Source organism: Suillus fuscotomentosus (assembly GCF_016647785.1).
Source record: "Suillus fuscotomentosus strain FC203 chromosome Unknown F5891scaffold_52, whole genome shotgun sequence".
NCBI classification, from domain to species: Eukaryota; Fungi; Basidiomycota; class Agaricomycetes; order Boletales; family Suillaceae; genus Suillus; species Suillus fuscotomentosus.
Genome location: NW_024539564.1, coordinates 162,478 through 182,183, shown reverse-complemented (window position 1 = coordinate 182,183; position 19,706 = coordinate 162,478). Strand labels below are relative to the sequence as shown.

The 19,706-nt window shown below is 48.5% G+C and overlaps 5 protein-coding genes across 5 annotated transcripts; all 5 read left to right on the top strand.

Moving 5' to 3' along the window:
• The first annotated feature begins 730 nt into the window (after window positions 1–730).
• On the top strand, window positions 731–3,982 carry F5891DRAFT_1245779 (P-loop containing nucleoside triphosphate hydrolase protein). Its single transcript, XM_041369803.1, has 15 exons — window positions 731–793; window positions 868–937; window positions 1,044–1,192; window positions 1,275–1,429; window positions 1,484–1,610; window positions 1,660–1,808; window positions 1,860–1,995; window positions 2,063–2,244; window positions 2,365–2,611; window positions 2,678–2,821; window positions 2,872–2,958; window positions 3,015–3,109; window positions 3,159–3,254; window positions 3,310–3,469; window positions 3,536–3,982. Exons 1-15 carry the CDS (start codon window positions 746–748, stop codon window positions 3,836–3,838), a joined length of 2,148 nt encoding a protein of 715 aa, XP_041222340.1. The 5' UTR covers window positions 731–745; the 3' UTR covers window positions 3,839–3,982.
• Window positions 3,983–4,373: 391 nt separating this feature from the next.
• F5891DRAFT_1280452 (uncharacterized protein) lies at window positions 4,374–5,436 on the top strand (the record flags this gene model as incomplete). Its single annotated transcript, XM_041370416.1, has 2 exons — window positions 4,374–4,637; window positions 4,688–5,436. The coding sequence occupies exons 1-2, from the start codon at window positions 4,490–4,492 to the stop codon at window positions 5,434–5,436; spliced, it is 897 nt and encodes a 298-aa protein (XP_041222339.1). The 5' UTR covers window positions 4,374–4,489.
• A 1,247-nt stretch (window positions 5,437–6,683) lies between these two features.
• Window positions 6,684–10,125, top strand: F5891DRAFT_1113814 (SNF2 family N-terminal domain-containing protein). The gene is made up of 11 exons (XM_041363757.1): window positions 6,684–6,859; window positions 6,922–6,954; window positions 7,006–7,396; window positions 7,449–7,471; window positions 7,521–7,646; window positions 7,698–8,213; window positions 8,262–8,341; window positions 8,395–8,831; window positions 8,886–9,127; window positions 9,179–9,545; window positions 9,597–10,125. Exons 1-11 carry the CDS (start codon window positions 6,737–6,739, stop codon window positions 9,920–9,922), a joined length of 2,664 nt encoding a protein of 887 aa, XP_041222338.1. The 5' UTR covers window positions 6,684–6,736; the 3' UTR covers window positions 9,923–10,125.
• Window positions 10,126–15,661: 5,536 nt separating this feature from the next.
• F5891DRAFT_896694 (uncharacterized protein) lies at window positions 15,662–15,940 on the top strand (the record flags this gene model as incomplete). Its single annotated transcript, XM_041373378.1, has 1 exon — window positions 15,662–15,940. A coding segment is annotated over one exon (279 nt), but the record flags the coding sequence as incomplete, so codon positions are not given.
• Window positions 15,941–17,363: 1,423 nt separating this feature from the next.
• F5891DRAFT_1052149 (CheY-like superfamily) lies at window positions 17,364–17,887 on the top strand. The gene is made up of 3 exons (XM_041362520.1): window positions 17,364–17,464; window positions 17,515–17,568; window positions 17,620–17,887. Exons 1-3 carry the CDS (start codon window positions 17,371–17,373, stop codon window positions 17,730–17,732), a joined length of 261 nt encoding a protein of 86 aa, XP_041222336.1. The 5' UTR covers window positions 17,364–17,370; the 3' UTR covers window positions 17,733–17,887.
• The last annotated feature ends 1,819 nt before the right edge of the window (window positions 17,888–19,706 follow it).

Here is a 19,706-nt window from a genome sequence, read left to right as displayed (position 1 = left end):
AATTGACAAAGCTAAACTGAGACTCGGACCAGCTTGATGTTGCGAAAAGCGTCAGAGCAACTCTACTACAAGTAGTATCTGAACTCCCACGGTCCCGCCCGGGTAGTTTGGGCAATACAGAGGCTACCAAAACGGTTCAAGCTCATGTAGGCTCAGTCATTTATCAAACTCGCCTTTCCTACCTTTCTGCTTACTGGAATATTTTCAGAATGGGGCCTTCTGGCGTCGTCCAAAACGAGCTCCTCGATCCAAAGGCATTAACAGGGTGCATTCTCAGGCTAACTTGAATGTTCCTGTGCCGACCCGTGAGCTCAGTGTTCTTTCAAAAATGGACGAGGATTGACATATCTGACACTACAGGTACACCTACCCCTGGGCCTAGTCAAGCTCTGATCGAGGTTTTTCAGCGTGCCCAAGCAGTAATGAGGGAAATGGTGAGCATCAACCTATAATACTCACATGATACAACCAGTTAACTGATCACGATCCAACAGCAAGATCTATACGCTAATCCGTATCATCTAAGCATTGCAGTCGTGGCATCCCCGGAGATTGCGACGATACTTGCCAAAGATCATGCCATTTCGAAAGACGATGTAGTCAGATCATTGAAAGATTCAAAAGGTTCGAAGGTTATTACGAAGGATGACGATAGCTTTAAATACCTTACCCGGTAAGTTTAGTTCCTCCAGGGACCGTTTGGCAAAATTTGATTTCTTCTCGCTGACATAGGTACGCAACTGATATGTTGGCATTGGCGCGCGAAAGCAAATATGATGACACTATCGGAAGGGTATGTCCCTTCAAGTTTTCATGCACCACACTTCTGTTGTTTTAGTGGAAATGTAACATTTACCTTAATTGCAGGACGAGGAGATTCGTCGTTCTATCCAGATCCTGTGCCGTCGGTTAGCATCCACAATTGTTCATCTGATCTGTGTTCGTTTATTGATCATCTCGACCAGAACCAAGAATTCTGTTGTTCTGTTAGGTTTGGGTTGTTTGCACGACGTTTGTTGTTTCTAGTATTGAAAGATCTCCAGGTGAACCAGGAGTCGGAAAGACAGCGGTCGCTGAGGGTCTCGCCCATAGAATGGCTGCAAATCAGGTCCCACAAAATCTGAAGGGCACACTCTACAACCTAGACTTGGGCGCGCTTTTTGCGGGAGCAGGAAAGGGTGAATATGAGGAGGTAAGAGATACGTTGAAATGCTCTTTTATTTTCCCGCACTGATGACCCTTATAATTGCATTAGCGCGTCAAAGGTGTCATAGATGGTATGCTTCGCTCTGATACGCGTTTTATCTTCGTTTATATTTGTTTTCAAAGACGTGAAACGCAGTCAAGAAAGCCAGTCCCCAGCTATTTTATTTATCGACGAGCTCCACCTTATATCTGTTGGAAAGGGACAGGGCGGCCAAGCTGGGATGTACGTCTTGCCATTGTATCGTTGTGACACATCGAAGCTCATTTGCATTCACAGGGATGCAGCAAACCTACTGAAGCCTGAGCTTGCGCGTGGTCAATTCCGGTGTATAGGTGCCACGACGCTAGCAGAGTATCGGGAGCATATCGAGAAAGATGGCGCGCTTACACGCCGGTTTGCTCAGGTTTGTATTGCCCTGCTGGGTAGAGATAGGTTGATAACGTGCTTCATAGGTTATTGTTGATGAGCCAACAATAGATCAAGCCAAAACTATTCTACGTGGCTCTCGGGAGCGGTACGAGAATCACCACCGTGTTTGGATCATGGATCAAGCAATAGTTACTTCAGTCGAACTCGCTCACAGGTATCTCACTGCAAGAAGGTATTTGTCCACATTGTGATATCAGAACCGCTATCAATTTCTCTAGTATAGATTACCTGACTCGGCATTTGACCTCATGGACGAAGCCTGTGCTTCTGCAAGAGTACAGCAAGATTTAAAGCCAGAGACCATAGAGGAACTTGAACAAGGCGTGGTCCAGCAGGAACATTACATTCGGTCCCTCGAGGTACATTGTCTCTTTTCATGTCCAGCGGATATGAGTTTCGATGGACGCTTAATCTTCTTTTCCATAGCGCGATAATTATCCTGGTGACGACAATGCACTGAACGAGGCCAAACAAGCTATGCAGCAACTCAAAGCGAAGTTGAGATTTCTAGAACGTGAACAGAGTGCAGTAACAGAATGGTGGAAATTGATCGCGAGCTATCGTGACGGCATTCAAAAGAAGAGGTTGGAGTTGAACACAGCGAGAAGGTTTGTTTATCCACCTGTGACAAACGGTGCACACGATTCATTAATTTGCTATAGCCAACCTTCGATAGATTCGAAGAAGATTGCCCGGCTGGAAGATGAAATGAAACGACTACGAGATAGCCTTGTTCGAACGGAGCAGAAAGGTCCGGTCCAAAAAGGTTCGGGAGACCAAAGAGATTCCGAATTTATGGACCATCAATTTGTGTCCCTCTTGGCCAAAAACCGACGCACTGTCTCATCTCCAGACATCATCACACCAGAAAGCATAGCTGTTATTGTGGAAAAGGCAACGAAAATCCCAGTGCGACAGTTACTGGACACGGATAAAGAGCGTCTCCTGCATCTTCAAAGTACCCTGGAGAAAAAGGTTCGCTAAACCCTATTCTGCATGTGAGAGCGGGAAGTCGACTTACGACTATGTACGTCTATCCAGGTCATCGGGCAACCGGAAGCTATCGATGCCGTAGTGAACGCTATCCAGCTATCTCGCACTGGACTGGGCAACGCCAACCGACCAAATGCCTGCCTGCTCTTTACCGGACCATCTGGTACTGGGAAGACATTACTGTCGAAGGCTGTAAGCTGACGATCCATCTGATAAACTCAAATCTTACTAATAACCTTCAGCTCGCAGAGGAACTGTTTGGACAGTCTACGGCAATGATCCGCATCGATGGCAGCGAATATTCTCAAAGTCACTCTGTTTCGCGACTGGTGAATATACCCTTGCGGAGTGTCGATGACGCAGGAACGTATGCTGACGTACGCAGATTGGTGCCCCTCCAGGATATGTGGGTTATGATCAAGGCGGACAGCTTACAGAGTATGTTCGACGGACGCCGTATTGCATTATCTTACTAGATGAGTAAGGCTCGTTTAATGATTTGTTTGTACCGCTTTACATATGCCTTCAGGATCGAGAAAACTTGCGCGGAGTTCTTGACATTGTTTTTGCAAGTCATGGACGATGGACGCTTGACGGATGGACAGGGACGGCTGGTGGATTTCCGGTGAATTCTGGCTGATCTACCACGGTCTGATATCACTGCTTACTCAGATTCGCAGTAATACAGCAATTATCATGACATCCAACGTTGGTGCAGACATTTTGAGCAAGGAAAGTGGGAAGATATCCGATCACATCAGGCAAGCTGTCATGCAACGTTTTAAAGAGGCCAGATTTTCTCCCGAATTCCTCAACCGAGTCGATGAAGTCGTTATGTTTGTAAGCACTCGCGCAACCACTGCACCGCGTTACACCGCTGATCGTACTCATGCATGCCTATCACAGAGGACCATGTCGGCTGATATGATGAACAAAGTTTTGGATAAGCATTTGGGAGACTTGCGACAGCGGGATGGCCTGAAGAAAATGACGCTAGACCTCGATCGTGCTGCAAAGAAATGGCTCATTGATCGGGGTATTTCAAGGGAATACGGTGCCCGTCTGCTCACGAGAGTCATCCAGGGAGAATTGCTTAACCCACTTGCACGTGCCATCCTGCAGAAAAGTGTACGTAATGACGAAATTGTGCTGGTTCGTGTCAAGGACGATGGGCTTGGCTTGGACATTCGCTCTAGCCAGAGATCCTAGCCGGCGTAGTTTGCATATGTGCCTAGACCTACTTTTGCTTTATGTTTATGTAACCCATGGAGCAGCGCCGTTGATAATCTAGATATCGCTACACTCCCATGAACAAATCGCTAGAGACTGATGAGGGACAATGCAATACTCGTTTATTGTGATCTGCGTACACTAGAGTAACAATGGGAGTGAGAGGGTGACCGTTTGATCAAGGCCCAACGAGTTGCAACTTGTTAGCTTGAAAGGCCGATCGCTGTACGACATCGTGCCTGATATATCCGTTACCAAATTGGTTTAAAAGGGGGTAGCTTGCCATGGTTGTGGGGAGGCAAGCCTTGCCTCGAGGGACTTCTCATTTATAGTTAGCGCGCGGGTAGTCGCACGATCGTGGCGACACGCCCACTTAGTTATAGTAAGAGTACTGCATCACACGAGGCATCTTCCGATTGGGAGATAGAGAATTATGAGCTGGGCAGTGGGGAGGACCCTTCTGGTAAATTCAATACAGCAGTATGCAATACATACCGAAATGGTGTACAGCCCAGGGAAAGCTATGAGCCTGAGATTTGGAGGCGGATGTATGATGGAATGGTACATTGGTGGTTCCCAAACTCGCCTTGTCTGTAGCCCGCTGTTGCTTCTGCAGTCTGAAGTAGAGAAATGGCCAGTATGCTACTCTTGACAGACCCGAATTTTCAAGAGCTACTTCCAATACCCATCTTGTGCGCAGATGTTACGAAGTCGCCCGGACAGTATGAGAAATATTGGGTTGTCGACATAATTCACTTCAAAGAAAGGAACAAAGTGGGTAAGTATCTTGATCACCTGGTATATGTATACCATACATAACACAAACAGGACACGAATTCGTTATTCTTAGTGTCTTCGATTGCGGCACTAACCGCCCGCTCTTTCACTTGTGTGCAGAACGTAGACCATCCAGACGAAAGCCCGATGAACAGAAAAAGTTTGAGCCGTCGTCGAAGCGAGCTCTCTGGATCTCGAAGCTAGATTTCTTGTTCTCTCCTAGCGACGACACGATCAGCAGACTTCGGGAGAATTTCAAGGCAGATAATTACGACCACCTAGCCAGTCTAAATCTTGGCTTGCCTAGCCTGAAAAAACTTAGCTTTCTCGCAGCCTGCCAAATCTTCGAACAGGTTGAAAATCAAGCGTGGTATTATGAACTGTTTCGACGGCAATGCTACTGGTTCTGCACCAACTTTCTCAAGCGAGTGGAAAACAAGACCGAGCTATCCAAGATAGCCGGTAGACATGCTAAACGTCAAGGCACACCAGGATACGGATGTATCTTTGGGGGTAGATTTAAAGTATTGAAGGAGCATGATGTCGAAGGGGACATTCAAGAGAGAAACCGCAGACAAAAAGATCAGGCAAAGAAGCGGGAGGATGAAGACCGTGAGGGGATGAAGAACATGATGGTTGATGCCATGCAAAGGAGAGAGCAGGAGAGGCTCGCAGCGTTGAAAACAATACGCCAAGCAATCCAGCCGATGTTAATAACGACCCAAGCACAACAAGAAGCGGAGGTTCTAGCTTGGAGGTCGATGTTCTCGCGGATCGTTGCCCAGCCAGGCTCTACTTAGTATGTTATGCATATGCTACCCCACGTATGGAGACGACAGATTTAGATCAATTCGTACCATGACGCTTGCGCTAGTTCATTGGTGATGAGACTATTTATACTGTATATCATGATTCCATTACCTGATGGACTCTTGCGGGTCACGTCGGACAAGACGAGACAAGACACGAAGTCAGTAACCATTGGCCTACAACCGCGAAGCATGCTGGACATCACCGAGGTCTACTTGTGGATCCAGGTTGAGATGCTTCCTATGCCTAGAGGTCAATTTTAAAACAAGTTCATGAGGCACACAGAGAGCGAAGGGGCTGCTTACAATATACTGCCAACGCGCGGTAGTTCTCATGATTTGGAGTTTACAGACACAGCGAGCTTATTGAGGATAGGAAATCGCTGTTAGAATGACCTTGGAGGAGAATCTGTGTTCCCGACCACCTGTGACGACAAGCTGTCTGTCCGGCGAGAAGGCTACTATTCTTACCCCCGAGGTATGCTGGAGCACACGACCAAAATGTTGCGGGTAGAGATCACGGTGCTCAAGAGCCTCGTGGTATGATTCCTAGATGCACTGGCTATCAATTCACCATCAGGTGGGACAGCCAGCAAGTTAATGACGTCGGAATATACACACAGTGGGGATCCCAGCTAGGCACCAGTCGTTGCACCCCAGAAGTAGATCTCATTACAGGCAGAAATGAGACGACCACCATCCGGAGAGCAGACTATCGAGCGTACTGCTTCGCCATGAGAAAGTGGTTGGATTTGCTGCTTACCGATCGCTGGATTCCAGATGCGAACCGTCTGATTGTCTGACCCACTTGCAATCTTGATTCCACCGGGAGAGGCTACTGTCCGTCCACCACCTTGGTGAGCATCGATGCTGAACATGACAGCCACACATTGTTTCTTGCAGTACAAACGCATCCGTACCTTACAAGCCTCGTGCGTATTTGACGCCAATTTCCTGACACTCGCAACATACCCGCCAACAACACATTAGGCAACGGGTTGGGTTCCTGGCCATATTATCTTCATCATCCTTTGTGTTTCCCAGGCTGGCTGTGATGTCAAGTAAGAGGGATGGGAAAGGCTAACTATGTCGAGCACAAGCGATGAGTTGAGATTCATGCTAACTTCGAGGCTCCAGCTTCGCGATCTGGTTCAGGGCCGGCTTTGTCGCGTTGATGACGTAATCCAAGACCACAACAATATTTATTATTATTGGTCGCGGTCCAACAACTGATCCAAGAGAACTATCCACCGTTCACCTTACCCTTTCCCATATTATTTAGAAGCTGACGATGTCTTCGAGTCCGTCTTCGTCGTCACCCGTACCGTTTGCAATGTCGTCGGCTCCAGCAAGTACAGCTGCCTCATCACCTCCCCCCAGTGAAGAAGGAAAAGCACCAAAGAGCACACGCGAGGTAGGTCAAACTCAGCATCCAGTGTATCGTTCTTTTTCTGTACTAAAAGTTTTGTGCGACAGTCCCCAGAGATATTGGAAACAATAGAAGACGAGGTAGAAGTGCCCTATCACTCATTTGAACGCGTCCTGACACGTCTATTTTAGGAATTTCAAGAACGCTTCTCTCGCCTCGAACGCCTCCTCGAGAAGTCTTTTACATATTCTAAACTTCTAGGAGCGCAGATGGATAAGGAAAAGCGTGCATGTGCACTCCGAGCCGCCATGCAAGCTGCTGCACCCTCGAAACCAGAGTCTTCAAGAAGGCGCCTTCCGAGGCGTGGCAAGAAACGCTCGCGTGTAGAGGAGTCAGATGAAGAGGGGGCGCCTCCCGTCAAACCACAGGTTCAGGAACCTCCTGTAGTTGAGGGGGAGAATGGGCAGCGCCCGAAGTTCCCTCAGCCTGCATTAGTCACGGGGGCAAAGTTGAAGGATTATCAATTAGAAGGAGTGGAGTGGATGGTTAGTTTGGATAAGAACGGCGTTTCTGGTATTCTTGGTAAGCCCTTGAGCTCTAATCGTTGGGTTCCATTTTCTCAAATACAGTGTAGCGGATGAGATGGGTCTAGGCAAGGTAATATAACTAATTTTTCTTTTGAATCATGTTGAACAGATGTCCCCAGACCCTGCAAACCATTGCATTCAATGCACACCTACGTGGTCTCGGTCATTATCAACCTTTCCTTATCGTTTGCCCCTTGAGCGTCCTTCATAATTGGATAGAGGAATTTCAGAAATTTGCGCCTACTGTAAGTCTTCTACCCATCCTTCTCGTCTCTCTAATATCGGACCATCTTTAGATACCCGTTTGCATATACCACGGCACGCCAGCTGAGCGCGCTGATATTCGCCGGACTGTCATGCGAGCACCGGACGCTCAAGAAGCGGCTGATGACGAAGTCATGGTCAAGACGCCACGCAATCGGAAGGGCAAGGGCAAGAAAGTGCCTGCCCGTAAAGCTTCTGCGCCGAAGCGTAAAACAAAAGGCAGACCCACTAAGAGACGCAAGACGGACGCCGATGACGAGGATAGTTTACAGGTAGATGAAGATGATGAAGATACCTCAGATGTTGAAGACAATCGTATACCCACTACTAGCGATACCCTGCCCCCGCAGACCCATGCTTCTTTCCCGGTTGTTGTCACCACCTACGAAATGATTCTTAAAGACCGTATACACCTTGCCACTTATAATTGGGGCTATATCGTTGTAGATGAGGGGCACAGATTGAAAAATCTTGACTGCAAGCTCATGCAGGAGATCAAGAAATACCCGAGCGCAGGTCGGATGATTCTGACTGGAACACCATTACATGTAAGTTCCATTCAGTATGCCGACATTGTTCTCACTCACGCTCTACAGAATAATTTGGCAGAGTTGTGGTCATTGTTGAACTTTATACTACCTGATATTTTTGATGACCTGGATACGTTCCAGGAATGGTTCGTGTCTGTTTTTCTCGCAAAAATGATGCTTAAGCTAATAGCAAATCTAGGTTCAATCTTGGAACCATGCAATCTCGCCTCTCTGAAGACCAGTCATCTCAATTGATTGGCACCCTTCACGGTATCTTGAAGCCTTTCCTCCTTCGACGACTCAAGGCGGATGTCGAAGGCCTCCTCCCACCCAAGAAGGAATATGTTCTGTACGCCCCGCTCAGCGTGGGTCAGCGTGATTTGTACGATAACATCCTGGACGGGTCGTTACGAGACTTCCTTCTTGGCATTTCCAAAAAAGCAGTAGTTGAGAAGGTCGCTGAGATCGACCTGGATGGGCCGATGAAGCTCCGGAAGCAGAAAAAGACACGATACGACCTCGATGGCAACGATGACGAGTACTTTGAGATGCTCGAAGATGGTGGAGGAGCCAAGGTTAAGGAACCAAAGGAAGATGTCTCTGAGCTAGCAAAACAGCATCAGCAACTGGCGACACGTTGGTGTTTTTTTGTGTTTTCGTGGTTTTTATTTGACTGACGGTTGATTGTAGGGAAGCAGATCAACAACATGAGGCTTCAGAACGTCGTCATGCAGCTACGCAAAGTCTGCTCCCATCCGTTTTTGTTCCACTGGCCTGTCGTCCCAGGTACTCAGGAGCTCGTGCTCGACGAACAATTGGTAAATGCGAGCGGAAAGATGATGGTCCTCGATCGCCTACTAGACGAACTGTTCCGCAGGAAACACAAAGTTTTGTTGTTCAGTCAATTTACCACCATGTTAGACGTCCTTGAGGTCCGTCCGTCTTTTTTCATCTGTGTCATTGTGCTCAATCTCTTGTTACAGGACTGGGCTACCGAGCTGAAAGGCTGGCCGATATGTCGTATTGACGGGTCAACAGCACCTATGGACCGCCGCGAGCAGATGAACAAGTTCCAGCAAGGAGGCAACTCTCTCGACGCTCCGAAGTTGTTCCTCCTTAGCACTCGCGCAGGCGGCCTAGGCATCAATTTAACAGCGGCTGATACGGTGATATTCTATGATCAAGACTGGAACCCGCAGATGGATATCCAAGCTCAGGATCGAGCACATCGTATCGGTCAGACGAAACCCGTTTTAGTGTTCCGACTTGTTACGGCGCATACTATTGAGACGAGGATTATGCATCGTGCGACCGAGAAGAGGAAGCTTGAGGCGCTTGTTATAGCTAAGGGTTGGTCTACTTCAACTCCTGTCGTTCTGTCACTCACATATACCATCGCAGGCAAATTCAAGCTACCCGGACAAGGAGCACCTAAATCAAACCCGCAATCCATGACAGAACTCGCAGCTGATCTGTTAAAGCTAGAAGGCGAGCAGATCGACGTGGTGACGAATACGTCTGTGGAGGGTAAGAAACGGGTGTTGTCGGATGAAGACCTCGATATGTTGCTTGATCGGAGTGGGGCTGTGTTCACGGATAGGAAGAAGGGATGGAAGAGCGAGGAGAGTGGGGCTGGGAAGCGTGCGGCTTTTGCTGTGTATGAGGCGCCTGTGCATGAGGGGAATGATTTGGTGGCGAAGATTATGGGGGAGGATGTCACTGAGTGAGTGTTGTGTAGACCTGGGGTTGTAGTTGCAACGTTAAGGTGAGGATGTGAATTGTGCGTTGTGCATATGGATTACTAGAGTTGATAATTGCACTATAATGTTGTACATGGACGCTTAACTCGTCGTAGAATACTAGTACGTTTCGTTTATGATACGATATGGTAGGGATCAAGGGACTTTGAGATTCATGAGTGAAACTGTTTTATCGCGTCGGGGATTCCGTAGCTTTACCAAGCACGTGGAAATGACGTCCGGGGGCGGCTGTTGCACGTATTTTGACATGCAAAAAGAGGCATACGCGTATGTTCGGACAGTGTGAATACCACAATTGAAGAGCTGATGCGTACCTGGTAGCGCTCCTAGTCGGAGTCGGAACTTCGTACCGCTAGGTTGCTTCACCTCCTGGACGTCGGACCCCCGCGCTCCCAGCTTGGAGCCTCCTTCGAGTTGCCTTCGAGTCACGGTGCGTGAGCTGGCACATGCGAATCGTTTGGCTGCGCCCTATCTAAAATTCAATGTACACGCCTCAAAACACTTCAGCAAGTTTCAAATTTCAGCCATGAAATTCACAATCTATATCACCAAGAAGCACTACATTGGAACCGGCACGCAGTCCTTGCTTTGCCAATCTGAATCGGCGGCGGCAGTGGTACGAGCACTAGCGCTAATGTTTATATGACCGTGCACACACCAGCTGCTGCACACGCCATAAACATATTGCAGCCTGCAGGCATGAATGTTTTTAACCTTGCACATCAACTTGAACCCTCTTGAACCCGTCAACCACTACTCTGTTCTCCACGCTCTGCTGAATTATATAGTAGAGGTGTGTAGGTCCCTTACATGACTATCAGCCACCTTTTATCAGAGGGTTCATGCGGAACCTACAGGCGTGTCAACTGCTTTCCGATTTGTTTTAGTTTCTAGAACTGCACCACATCATAACGTACTAGAGGTGTGTACCAGCCAGCCTACAAGTACTTTGGTCCCAGGTTTATGTGGTCCCTATAGGTTATCCTATTGATCGAGAAACGGACCATGGCCCAAGATAACTCCCGTCGCAAGAAGCGTTTCACATGTACCAGAAAAACTCATTCAGAAGCTCACCCTGAGGTTCGCTTGTTTCCGTTCCTTCGCTTTCGTATCTGATATCTCTGTAGTCTTCTGATCTTCCACCACCGCCCAGTCAATCCCGCGGAGGATGTTTCGCCTCACTTCGTAATAAGGCCAAAGGTCTTTTCACTAGACACCCCAACACCTCCCAACTCGTTTCTCCCATGACGGATGTAAGACAGGTGGGTAGTGTCTTCTGTGCTTGGAAAACTTTCCAAGTTCAATTCTCTTGTTGATACGATTGCAGAGATATGAAAATTTATCAGGCCGCGATCGCGTCAATTACCTTGCAATGTAGATCCATCCATACGCCAAGGCAGCATGGGGTGTCCTGTCGGTTGTGTCCAAGGCATCTATCCACACGATATCTTATGTTTCTGATGCACGTCTGACTGACATACATTTCTGACAGACAATAACGTCCCAAGCAACTCGCGACGACTCAATCAGCCAACTCCTTTCAAAGATGGATGAGGTGTACATATTTCTCACAGAGAACGACCTGGCGGCTCTCACATCAATGAAAACTGTTGTCGCGCGGATATGTCAGCAGACGCTCGAGTGTTCCTATTTCCTTCGCGATTACTCCAAGAGCAAGAATTTTTGTGAGTCGAACAGCAACGTGCGGTCCTCATTAAGCTCACACAATCTTGTTTCCCAGGGATCAGGCTGGCCAGAAATGTCGTATCGGAAACTGATGGCAGAGTAGAGGGATACAACACCGTGTTCGATGACCTCATGCAACAGTTTCGGGATAGGGCAGCGCGGGACACGGTGGTGGTCGTGCACCGGATGTTGGAAGGCATCCAGGAGCTGAGTAGGTGCTTCATGTTGTCGACTCTTGATGTTTTTAACATACACGCTCCGGTCGAAGGTGCGGACCTGAGCGGAATGAGATGTGCGGAAGGAGCAGGATTGGACACGAGAAAGAAGTGTTTGCCTGGAACTCGAGAGGAAATTCTGGATGAGATCACGACTTGGATCAACAACACTGATGATGATGCTTCCCGTGTTTTCTGGCTCCACGGAAACGCTGGCACAGGCAAATCGACCATCGCCCATACAATTGCAGATCGTTTCCGAGAACTTGGACGCTTGGGATCCTGTTATTGTTTCAACCGTACTCGAGCAGCGCAACGGCGTCATGAAAAAATTTTCACCACAATCGCACGAGGTCTCGCTGACCGTGACGAGCAAATGCGACATGCGCTAGCAGATATTGTCCATCGTGACAATTCGCTCACGAATACCCCAGACATCATGCAGCAGTGGAAAGAGTTGATCGTGAAGCCTGCTTCAAAGCTGTCGGGGGCGATGGTGGGACCTACTTTGATCGTCATTGATGCATTGGATGAGAGTGGCGAGGATACCACACGACGGCATTTCCTCCAAATCTTGGCTGGCAAATCGGGTGATGATTCAAACCACATAAACAAACTTCCTTCCAACTTCCGGTTTCTTGTTACATCACGACCTCTACCAGACATCCACAACACGTTAAACGCCGTCAAGCACATACTTCAAAAGTCCATGGATAGCATTCCAATCGCAACGACTGAACGTGACATTCTGCACTATGTCACCGACGAACTCTCACGTGTGGATGGCGTCCACGGTGATAAACTTTTAACATCCATCGTGCGCGAATCTGGTGGGTTATGTGAATGGGCGCGTCTAGCGTGTGCATATATCAAAGCAGATAACGAAGTTGGGTTAACTCCTCTCGAACGTTTCGAAGCCATCATCAGCCGCAAAGACGACGATCACGTTCCACTTCTCGACCAGATATACAAATTCACGTTGAAATCGATGTTTCCCCCAAACCAGCCGCAGCGCAAGAAGCGTCTCACCCGGTTTTGTTCGGTGATGACACAGATACTGGGGACACTAGAACCACTACCCCTTGCTTCATTGTGCTCGATGAGGCAATATTTTCCCGAGGACAACTCGGATGTTATTATTGCAATTGTAAAGCCCATGGGTGCTCTTCTGAGCGGCACCACCGATGTTTCTTCCGTCGTCCGTCCACTTCATGTATCCTTCCCTGATTTTCTCACAAATAAAAAGCGGAGTGGGGAGTTCTTCGTCGACACGTCTCGCGTTCAGAAGGATCTTGCATTTGCGTCCCTTGCAGTCATGGAACATGGCTTACGATTCAACATATGCAAACTGAACAGTTCACACTCCCTAATTCCAAAATCTCCGACTTGCATGAACGAGTCCAACAGAATATCACCCCGGAGTTGTCCTATTCCTGTCGGTTCTGGACAGACCATCTGCAAAAAGCAGTTTTCGACTTGCACCTCGCTAATGCGGTTCGAGCATTTTTCAACCACGAACGGTTGCTCTTCTGGTTGGAAGTGCTGAGTCTGCTCAAGACCATCAACACGACGGCTGGCTTGCTGTCATCTTTGATCGAGTGGGTCAAGGTTCGTGTCAGAAACCTTATTTTCTACACAGTTATTCTTACGGGAACCAGCCCCACCCCGCAGAATGCAAAGATATCTTGGACGATGCTGCAGATGCACAGAAATTCATTTGCATATTCGCCTTCCCATTTCCTTCAGCACCCCCCACTTGTATCTATCTGCACTACCGTTTTCACCAAAGGAGTCGCGTATCTTCACAAAATTTGTCAATACATTTCCTTCAGTATTGCGAATCGTTTCTGGCCATCATTTGTCATGGCCGATGATTCAGCAGGTGATGCATGCAGATTCTCCTGTTCTATGCGCCGCATTCTCTCCGGATGGTAAACGCATCGTTGCCGGGTTGCGCAGGTGTGTCATACAGGTGTGGGATGCTGAGACTGGCGAGCTTCTTCGGCTTCCTCTCATAGGGCATCAGAATGATGTCACGTCTGTTGCATTCTCGCCGGATAGCAGGTACATCGTGTCGGGGTCGGAGGATAAGACCATTCGCTTGTGGGATGCGGAGACGGGCGAATCGCTGCAACCACCTCTCGAGGGACATGAGGGTGGTGTCACCTCCGTTGCGTTCTCACCGAATGGCAAGCTCATTGCGTCGGGGTCACACGACAAGACCATTCGGTTATGGAACGTTGAGACTGGCGAGCCTCTGCAGCTGCCTCTCATAGGTTATACGGATTCGATTCGTTCTGTTGCAATCTCGCCGGACAGCACACACATTGTGTCAGGGTCTTTGGACGAGACCATCCAGTTGTGGAGTGCGGAGATGGGAAAGCTACTGTTTCCACCTATCAAGGGACCTGGTCAGGCCAATTCTGTTGCATTCTCGCCGGATGGCAAGCACATCGTGTTGGGGTCAAGCAACAAGACCATTCACTTGTGGGATGCCGAAACTGGCGATCCACTGAGCCCACTTCTCATGAGACAAGATGAAGTCGTCACATCTATTGCATTCTCTCCCAATGGCAGGTACATTGTGTCAGGGTCAGAGAACTTTACCGTTCAGCTATGGGATGCCGAAACTGGCAAGCCACTGCGGCCACCTCTCCAGGGACACCAGCCTCCTGTCACCACTGCTGCATTCTCACCGGATAGCCAGCGTATCCTTTCAGGGTCACGGGACAACACCGTCGTCCTTTGGGAGACCACAAATGGCGAGCCAGTGCAGCCACCACCTCTCGTGCAACACGGTCTCGTCCGCTATGCTGTATTCTCGCCGGATGGCAAGCGCATCATGTCACTGTCAAGTTTTGACACCTTTTGCTTGTGGGATGCCGGAACTGGCAAGTGTCTTCGGCTACCTCTCAAGGGACCTGACTACTTTTTAACCTCTGTTGCACTCTCGCCGGATGGCAAGCGCGCCGTGTTGGGGTCACTCCTTGGCACTATTCTGTTGTGGGATACTGAGACTGGCGAGTTGATCCAGCCACCACTCGAGACACATGAGGACACTGTCTACTCTGTCACATTCTCGCCCAATGGCAGGTACATTGCATCGGGGTCGGATGATGGGTCCATTCGGTTGTGGGATATCGAGACTGGCAAGCTGCTCCGGCCACCTGTCAAGGAACATAGAAACGCTGTCTTCTCTGTTGTATTCTCGCCGGATAGCAGACGTTTCGTATCGCTGTCGTATGACAAAACCATGCGGCTGTGGGATGTCGGGAGTGGCGAGCCGCTGTGGCCACCCCTTGAGGGACATGAGGGGCTGGTCCTGTCTGTTGCATTCTCTCCAAATGGCAAGCACATCGTATCAGGGTCACTCGACAAGACCATTCGCTTGTGGGATGCAGGGACTGGTGAGCTGCTCCGGCCACCTCTCATGGGACATACAAACGCTGTTATCTCTTTGGCATTCTCACCCAATGGCAGGCACATCGTATCGGGGTCACGCGACATGACCATTCGCTTGTGGCATGCCGAGACTGGCGAGCCGCTCCGGTCGCCTCTCAAAGGACATACAAACGCTGTCATTTCTGTTGCATTCTCGCCAGATGGCCAGCGCGTCATGTCGCTGTCATATGACAGCACCATGCGGCTGTGGGATGTCGAGACTGGCAAGACGCCCAAGCCACTCCAAGATGTCCGCAGCGTCAGTTCCGTTGCAGTTTCGCCAGATAAAATCGACATCATATCTGAATCTCAGAACCATACACGCGATGCACAAGCTATTCAAGACAATGACCTCGAACACCTCATATGTTTCTCCCTGCACCCGGGACATGCTCTTGTCGATACCGCCGCGCTTATCGATGAAATCATCACTCCGACACAAGACATATCGGCACTCCCAGTGAGGATTGAGGAACATGACAGATGGGCTGTGATTGGACCGGGGGACAGGCTTCTGTTTTGGGTCCCGCCAAACTATGATCCCCTGTGGTGCCCTCCGGGGACGCAATGGGTTGTCCCAGCGCTCAACCCTTTGCTTGATCTCAGCCGAATGGCCCACGGATTATCATGGGAGTCTTGTTATAGAGGACACACTCATGTTTGACATACTTACGGAATCGGGATAAGTACAAGTTTCGCTGTAACCACCTTAGTTATGACCGCACTTACGAGCACCTCTGGAGTGTAACTTTTCTTATTGATTGAACATGCGAGTCTTCGATGTCTCATCGTTGGTCGCAGACTCTAATAAGATGAATTTGTTGTGTGCCAAGGGGAAGAACGGGTGATTAGTATCGTGGCGTAGGTATTAGTGCATTACTACATTCAGGAAGGTCACTCATGGGATACGAATGGAGGATATGGAGTAGAGCATACTTACGACTCATACAAGAATACCACTAGTTGCCCCGTTTATATCCATCTCGCATTTGACGCTGTGCGCTTTGATGTTGTTATCAAGTTTGTGGACATCCAGGTAGGGATAAATCCCATTCTGCTGAAGGCCGACGGCAAGGAGGTTGGCATGTGTGATCAACGGTGGATCTGCCGCTGAATGGGATGCTAGACCATTGAATGGACGGTATTAAAGCAGCACGATGAATTGGAAAGTGTTGAAAAGGACGCTGAGTCGTGGTGAATGAGTTGTTCTGTGCCAGTCTAGACTCTAGAGGCAAACGGTACACATCATGGGGTACGCCACCGGTACCCTCTGATATCCAAAATACAAATTCAAGAGGCGAACGGTACACATGGGTAATACGCCACCGTTGCCTTCTGATAAACAAAGTCTAACACTTTGGCACCATCGACATTGGTGAAGTGCCAACTTCTGTGGGGTGCCGATTACACCGAGTCCGGAAGGAAGTTCATGCCCAACTCGACACAGAAGTTGTTGCAATTTCTCCCAAAGGTCCTAGCTGATTGTTGTACAGAAATATAGCGGAACCGGTCTGGGCCTTTCCATCTCCGAATGCCTCATGCAAGGCAACATGTGGGTCGAGAGCGAGGTCTCGAAGAGAAGTTCTTCTTCACGATCACATCGCACATTTCCCAAGTACGCTGGAGATTATAAACCGAAAACATCAGGGAATATGAACACCTGCGATCCATTCCCATCGTAGTATTGGCGCCTTCGATGCCACGTCTGAATCGTGAGTAGTACGAGAACATACTATGTGCTCTGGTGATATAGGGCTGATAGTCACAGCTTCTGCCCTCGTTTCCGCCCTGGAGCCGAATGCTGTTTCACCCGTCTCGGCACCAAATGATATCGTCTTTGACATCCTACTTGCCGAGGATAATACGGTTAGCCAGGCACTAGTAGTCAAGATTCTGGAGAAGTATGGCCACACAGTCGAGATCACAGAGAATGGAAGTCTAGCTGTCGAAGCTTTCAAGGCACGAGTACAAGCGAACAAGCCATTTGATATTATCTTAGTGAGTCACTTTTCTACTCGGCGGCTCACAGTGGTGAATTATTATCTCCCCAAGATGGATATATCAATGCCTTTCATGGGAGGAATGGAGGCGACTGAGCTTATCCGAGCGTATGAGATGCACAGAGGACTGCTACCGACTCCTATCATCGCCCTCACTGCTCATGCTAGTACGTTACAATTCTCAAGGTTCAGGGCACTTGCTCATTTACGTTTTCAGTGATCGGTGATCGTGAGCGATGCCTGCAGGCAGGTATGGACGATCACATCACCAGTACGTACCTCATTTACCCATGCATTCTCCGGATCTCACAGATACTTGCAGAGCCCCTTCGTCGTGGAGAACTCTTGAATTCTATCAACAATCTCGCAGGTTGGCGCGCACAGTTAGCCCAGCAGCACTTCCACCACAGACCACCTGCTTTCATGACAACATGACTTATGTTTTCGCACAAATTCGTCGTTTCAGGTTTTGTATACCCTTGTATGATGTTGATTCCAGTTTGTCGATGCTTCTACGGCCTTTTAACGCTATTCCTGTCAGATTAATCTGTACGATAGCATGTTTGTGGCACTCTCTGACTCATTGTGGGATCTCATATTCGAACACCATGTATATTAGTGCGTCATGTTGTACTTTGGTTCATTGTATATCCAACTGGTTTCCTTCCGATATTAGGTCCGTTTAGCAGTGAGGTTTAAAGTTCACGATGGTCTTACTGGTGTATTGTTGATGATTAATAAGCGCTGCTAAATGGCGAAACATTGTGAAGGTACACCACTCATCTGTTCTTTGGAGGATCACCGTGATTATCTTCAACACGAAACAGTTTTAAAGCTCGAACAACTGACCGATCACAATTCTGTATCAACCTATAGAACTACTTTGAAACTTTCAAGTTCCAGGTATACAACGGGTGTTTTAGGGAACAATTTATATCCTTCTAAATCACGTAGCTCCAGGGGATGATGTGGAAATCAGAGAAAAAGGAGTATACCTTATGCGACATCTTATATTCAGTTGACTTGGCACCAACGTTATGAGCTTATCGAATGGCGCCGGTATAGGCAACCACGACTTCCTTTTCAGCACCTCTGGGAACGCAGAGATAGGCCATATCATCCCACCGGAAATATCGATATTGAAGAACTCGACGCATTTCTTCTTGCAGCAACTCGATCTCTTCCTTCCTGGTGCGAGCTTTGGACCACTCGACCCGAAGATTGGTTAATCGGGCAAGTGTTAAATTTCAGCTGTACGAGAAAAAGCCATACCACCGTAGATTACTTCGTCCTCACCCTCGGCGCCTCCGACTGCTTCTACAAGTAGGATCAACGATAGCTGCCTTCGTTCTTTTTCTCCTCTCATTGGCTCTGTCATCCCGCACCTGTCGTCTTCATTGCTCAGGGAGCGAAATTTGACGTTCTAGCCTACATTGCTGAATTGATATTCGGATTCTGCAATAGTACACCAAGGAACAGGCGTAAGTGAAGTTCGCATCGTGTTCCATAAGTCGTAGCAACGTTTGATCATGTGCTCCCACAATTTACTCAGTCATCTTGAGATTTAGGTGACCGGTGGGTGTGTTTGCCACATCACTGCAATTGTGAAAATTGGGTGTACTCTTGAAGACAACAATGCCATGGGGCTGGCGGACCTTAGACCGCATGCTTACGGCTATCCACAGATCAAACGGAGTGCTCGACGGGCCTCAGAGGTCACAGCTACGAAAACGATTTCGGGTACTTTTGTGAACCCAGTGACAAAATCACATCCTATGTGCCGTGTCGATGTCGCAAGGGCAGTATGGTGGTCGACTCCGGAAATGACTTCGTTTACGAATGAGCGTTGCTCAACTCCGCAGTGCTTGAGCAAGTCAGCTCTTCCTCGTTGCCGAGTCCGAGTGCTGTAGCGTAGCGTCAACAATACATCCAGACTTCACGATGTGGCATGGAGTTTTGGCCGTCAGTATAAATAAGCTTATCTGAGTGTGCGATGGTATCGGCTAAATTTCGTTAGTAGACTCGGAGCGACAGGGTTCTCAGAGGGCGCTGAGTACTCACTAGAGTCGCATATCTCATGCAGATAGTAAAATCACATTTGTAGATGCTGCCAAAACATCCAATCGGCAACTACCATGACCTTGAGCTGCGCAACCCCATCAAGCTTGAGGGAATGAGCCATCGAGAGAGAGTTCTTCTGAGGACAACTGCGGCTACTGAATCTAGAGGCTCAAAGTTATGAGTTGCAGTTTTCCCAGAACCAATGCTTATTTGTTTCGTGCGAGGTCGTTACTCACAATCGCAACCGTTGGATACGTTCGATCGTAGTTGGTCTGACCAATAAGAACGAAGATCGTTCCTTACGAATTGAAAAGCCCGTGCGCCACAAGTCCAATCAAAGCTAATCAA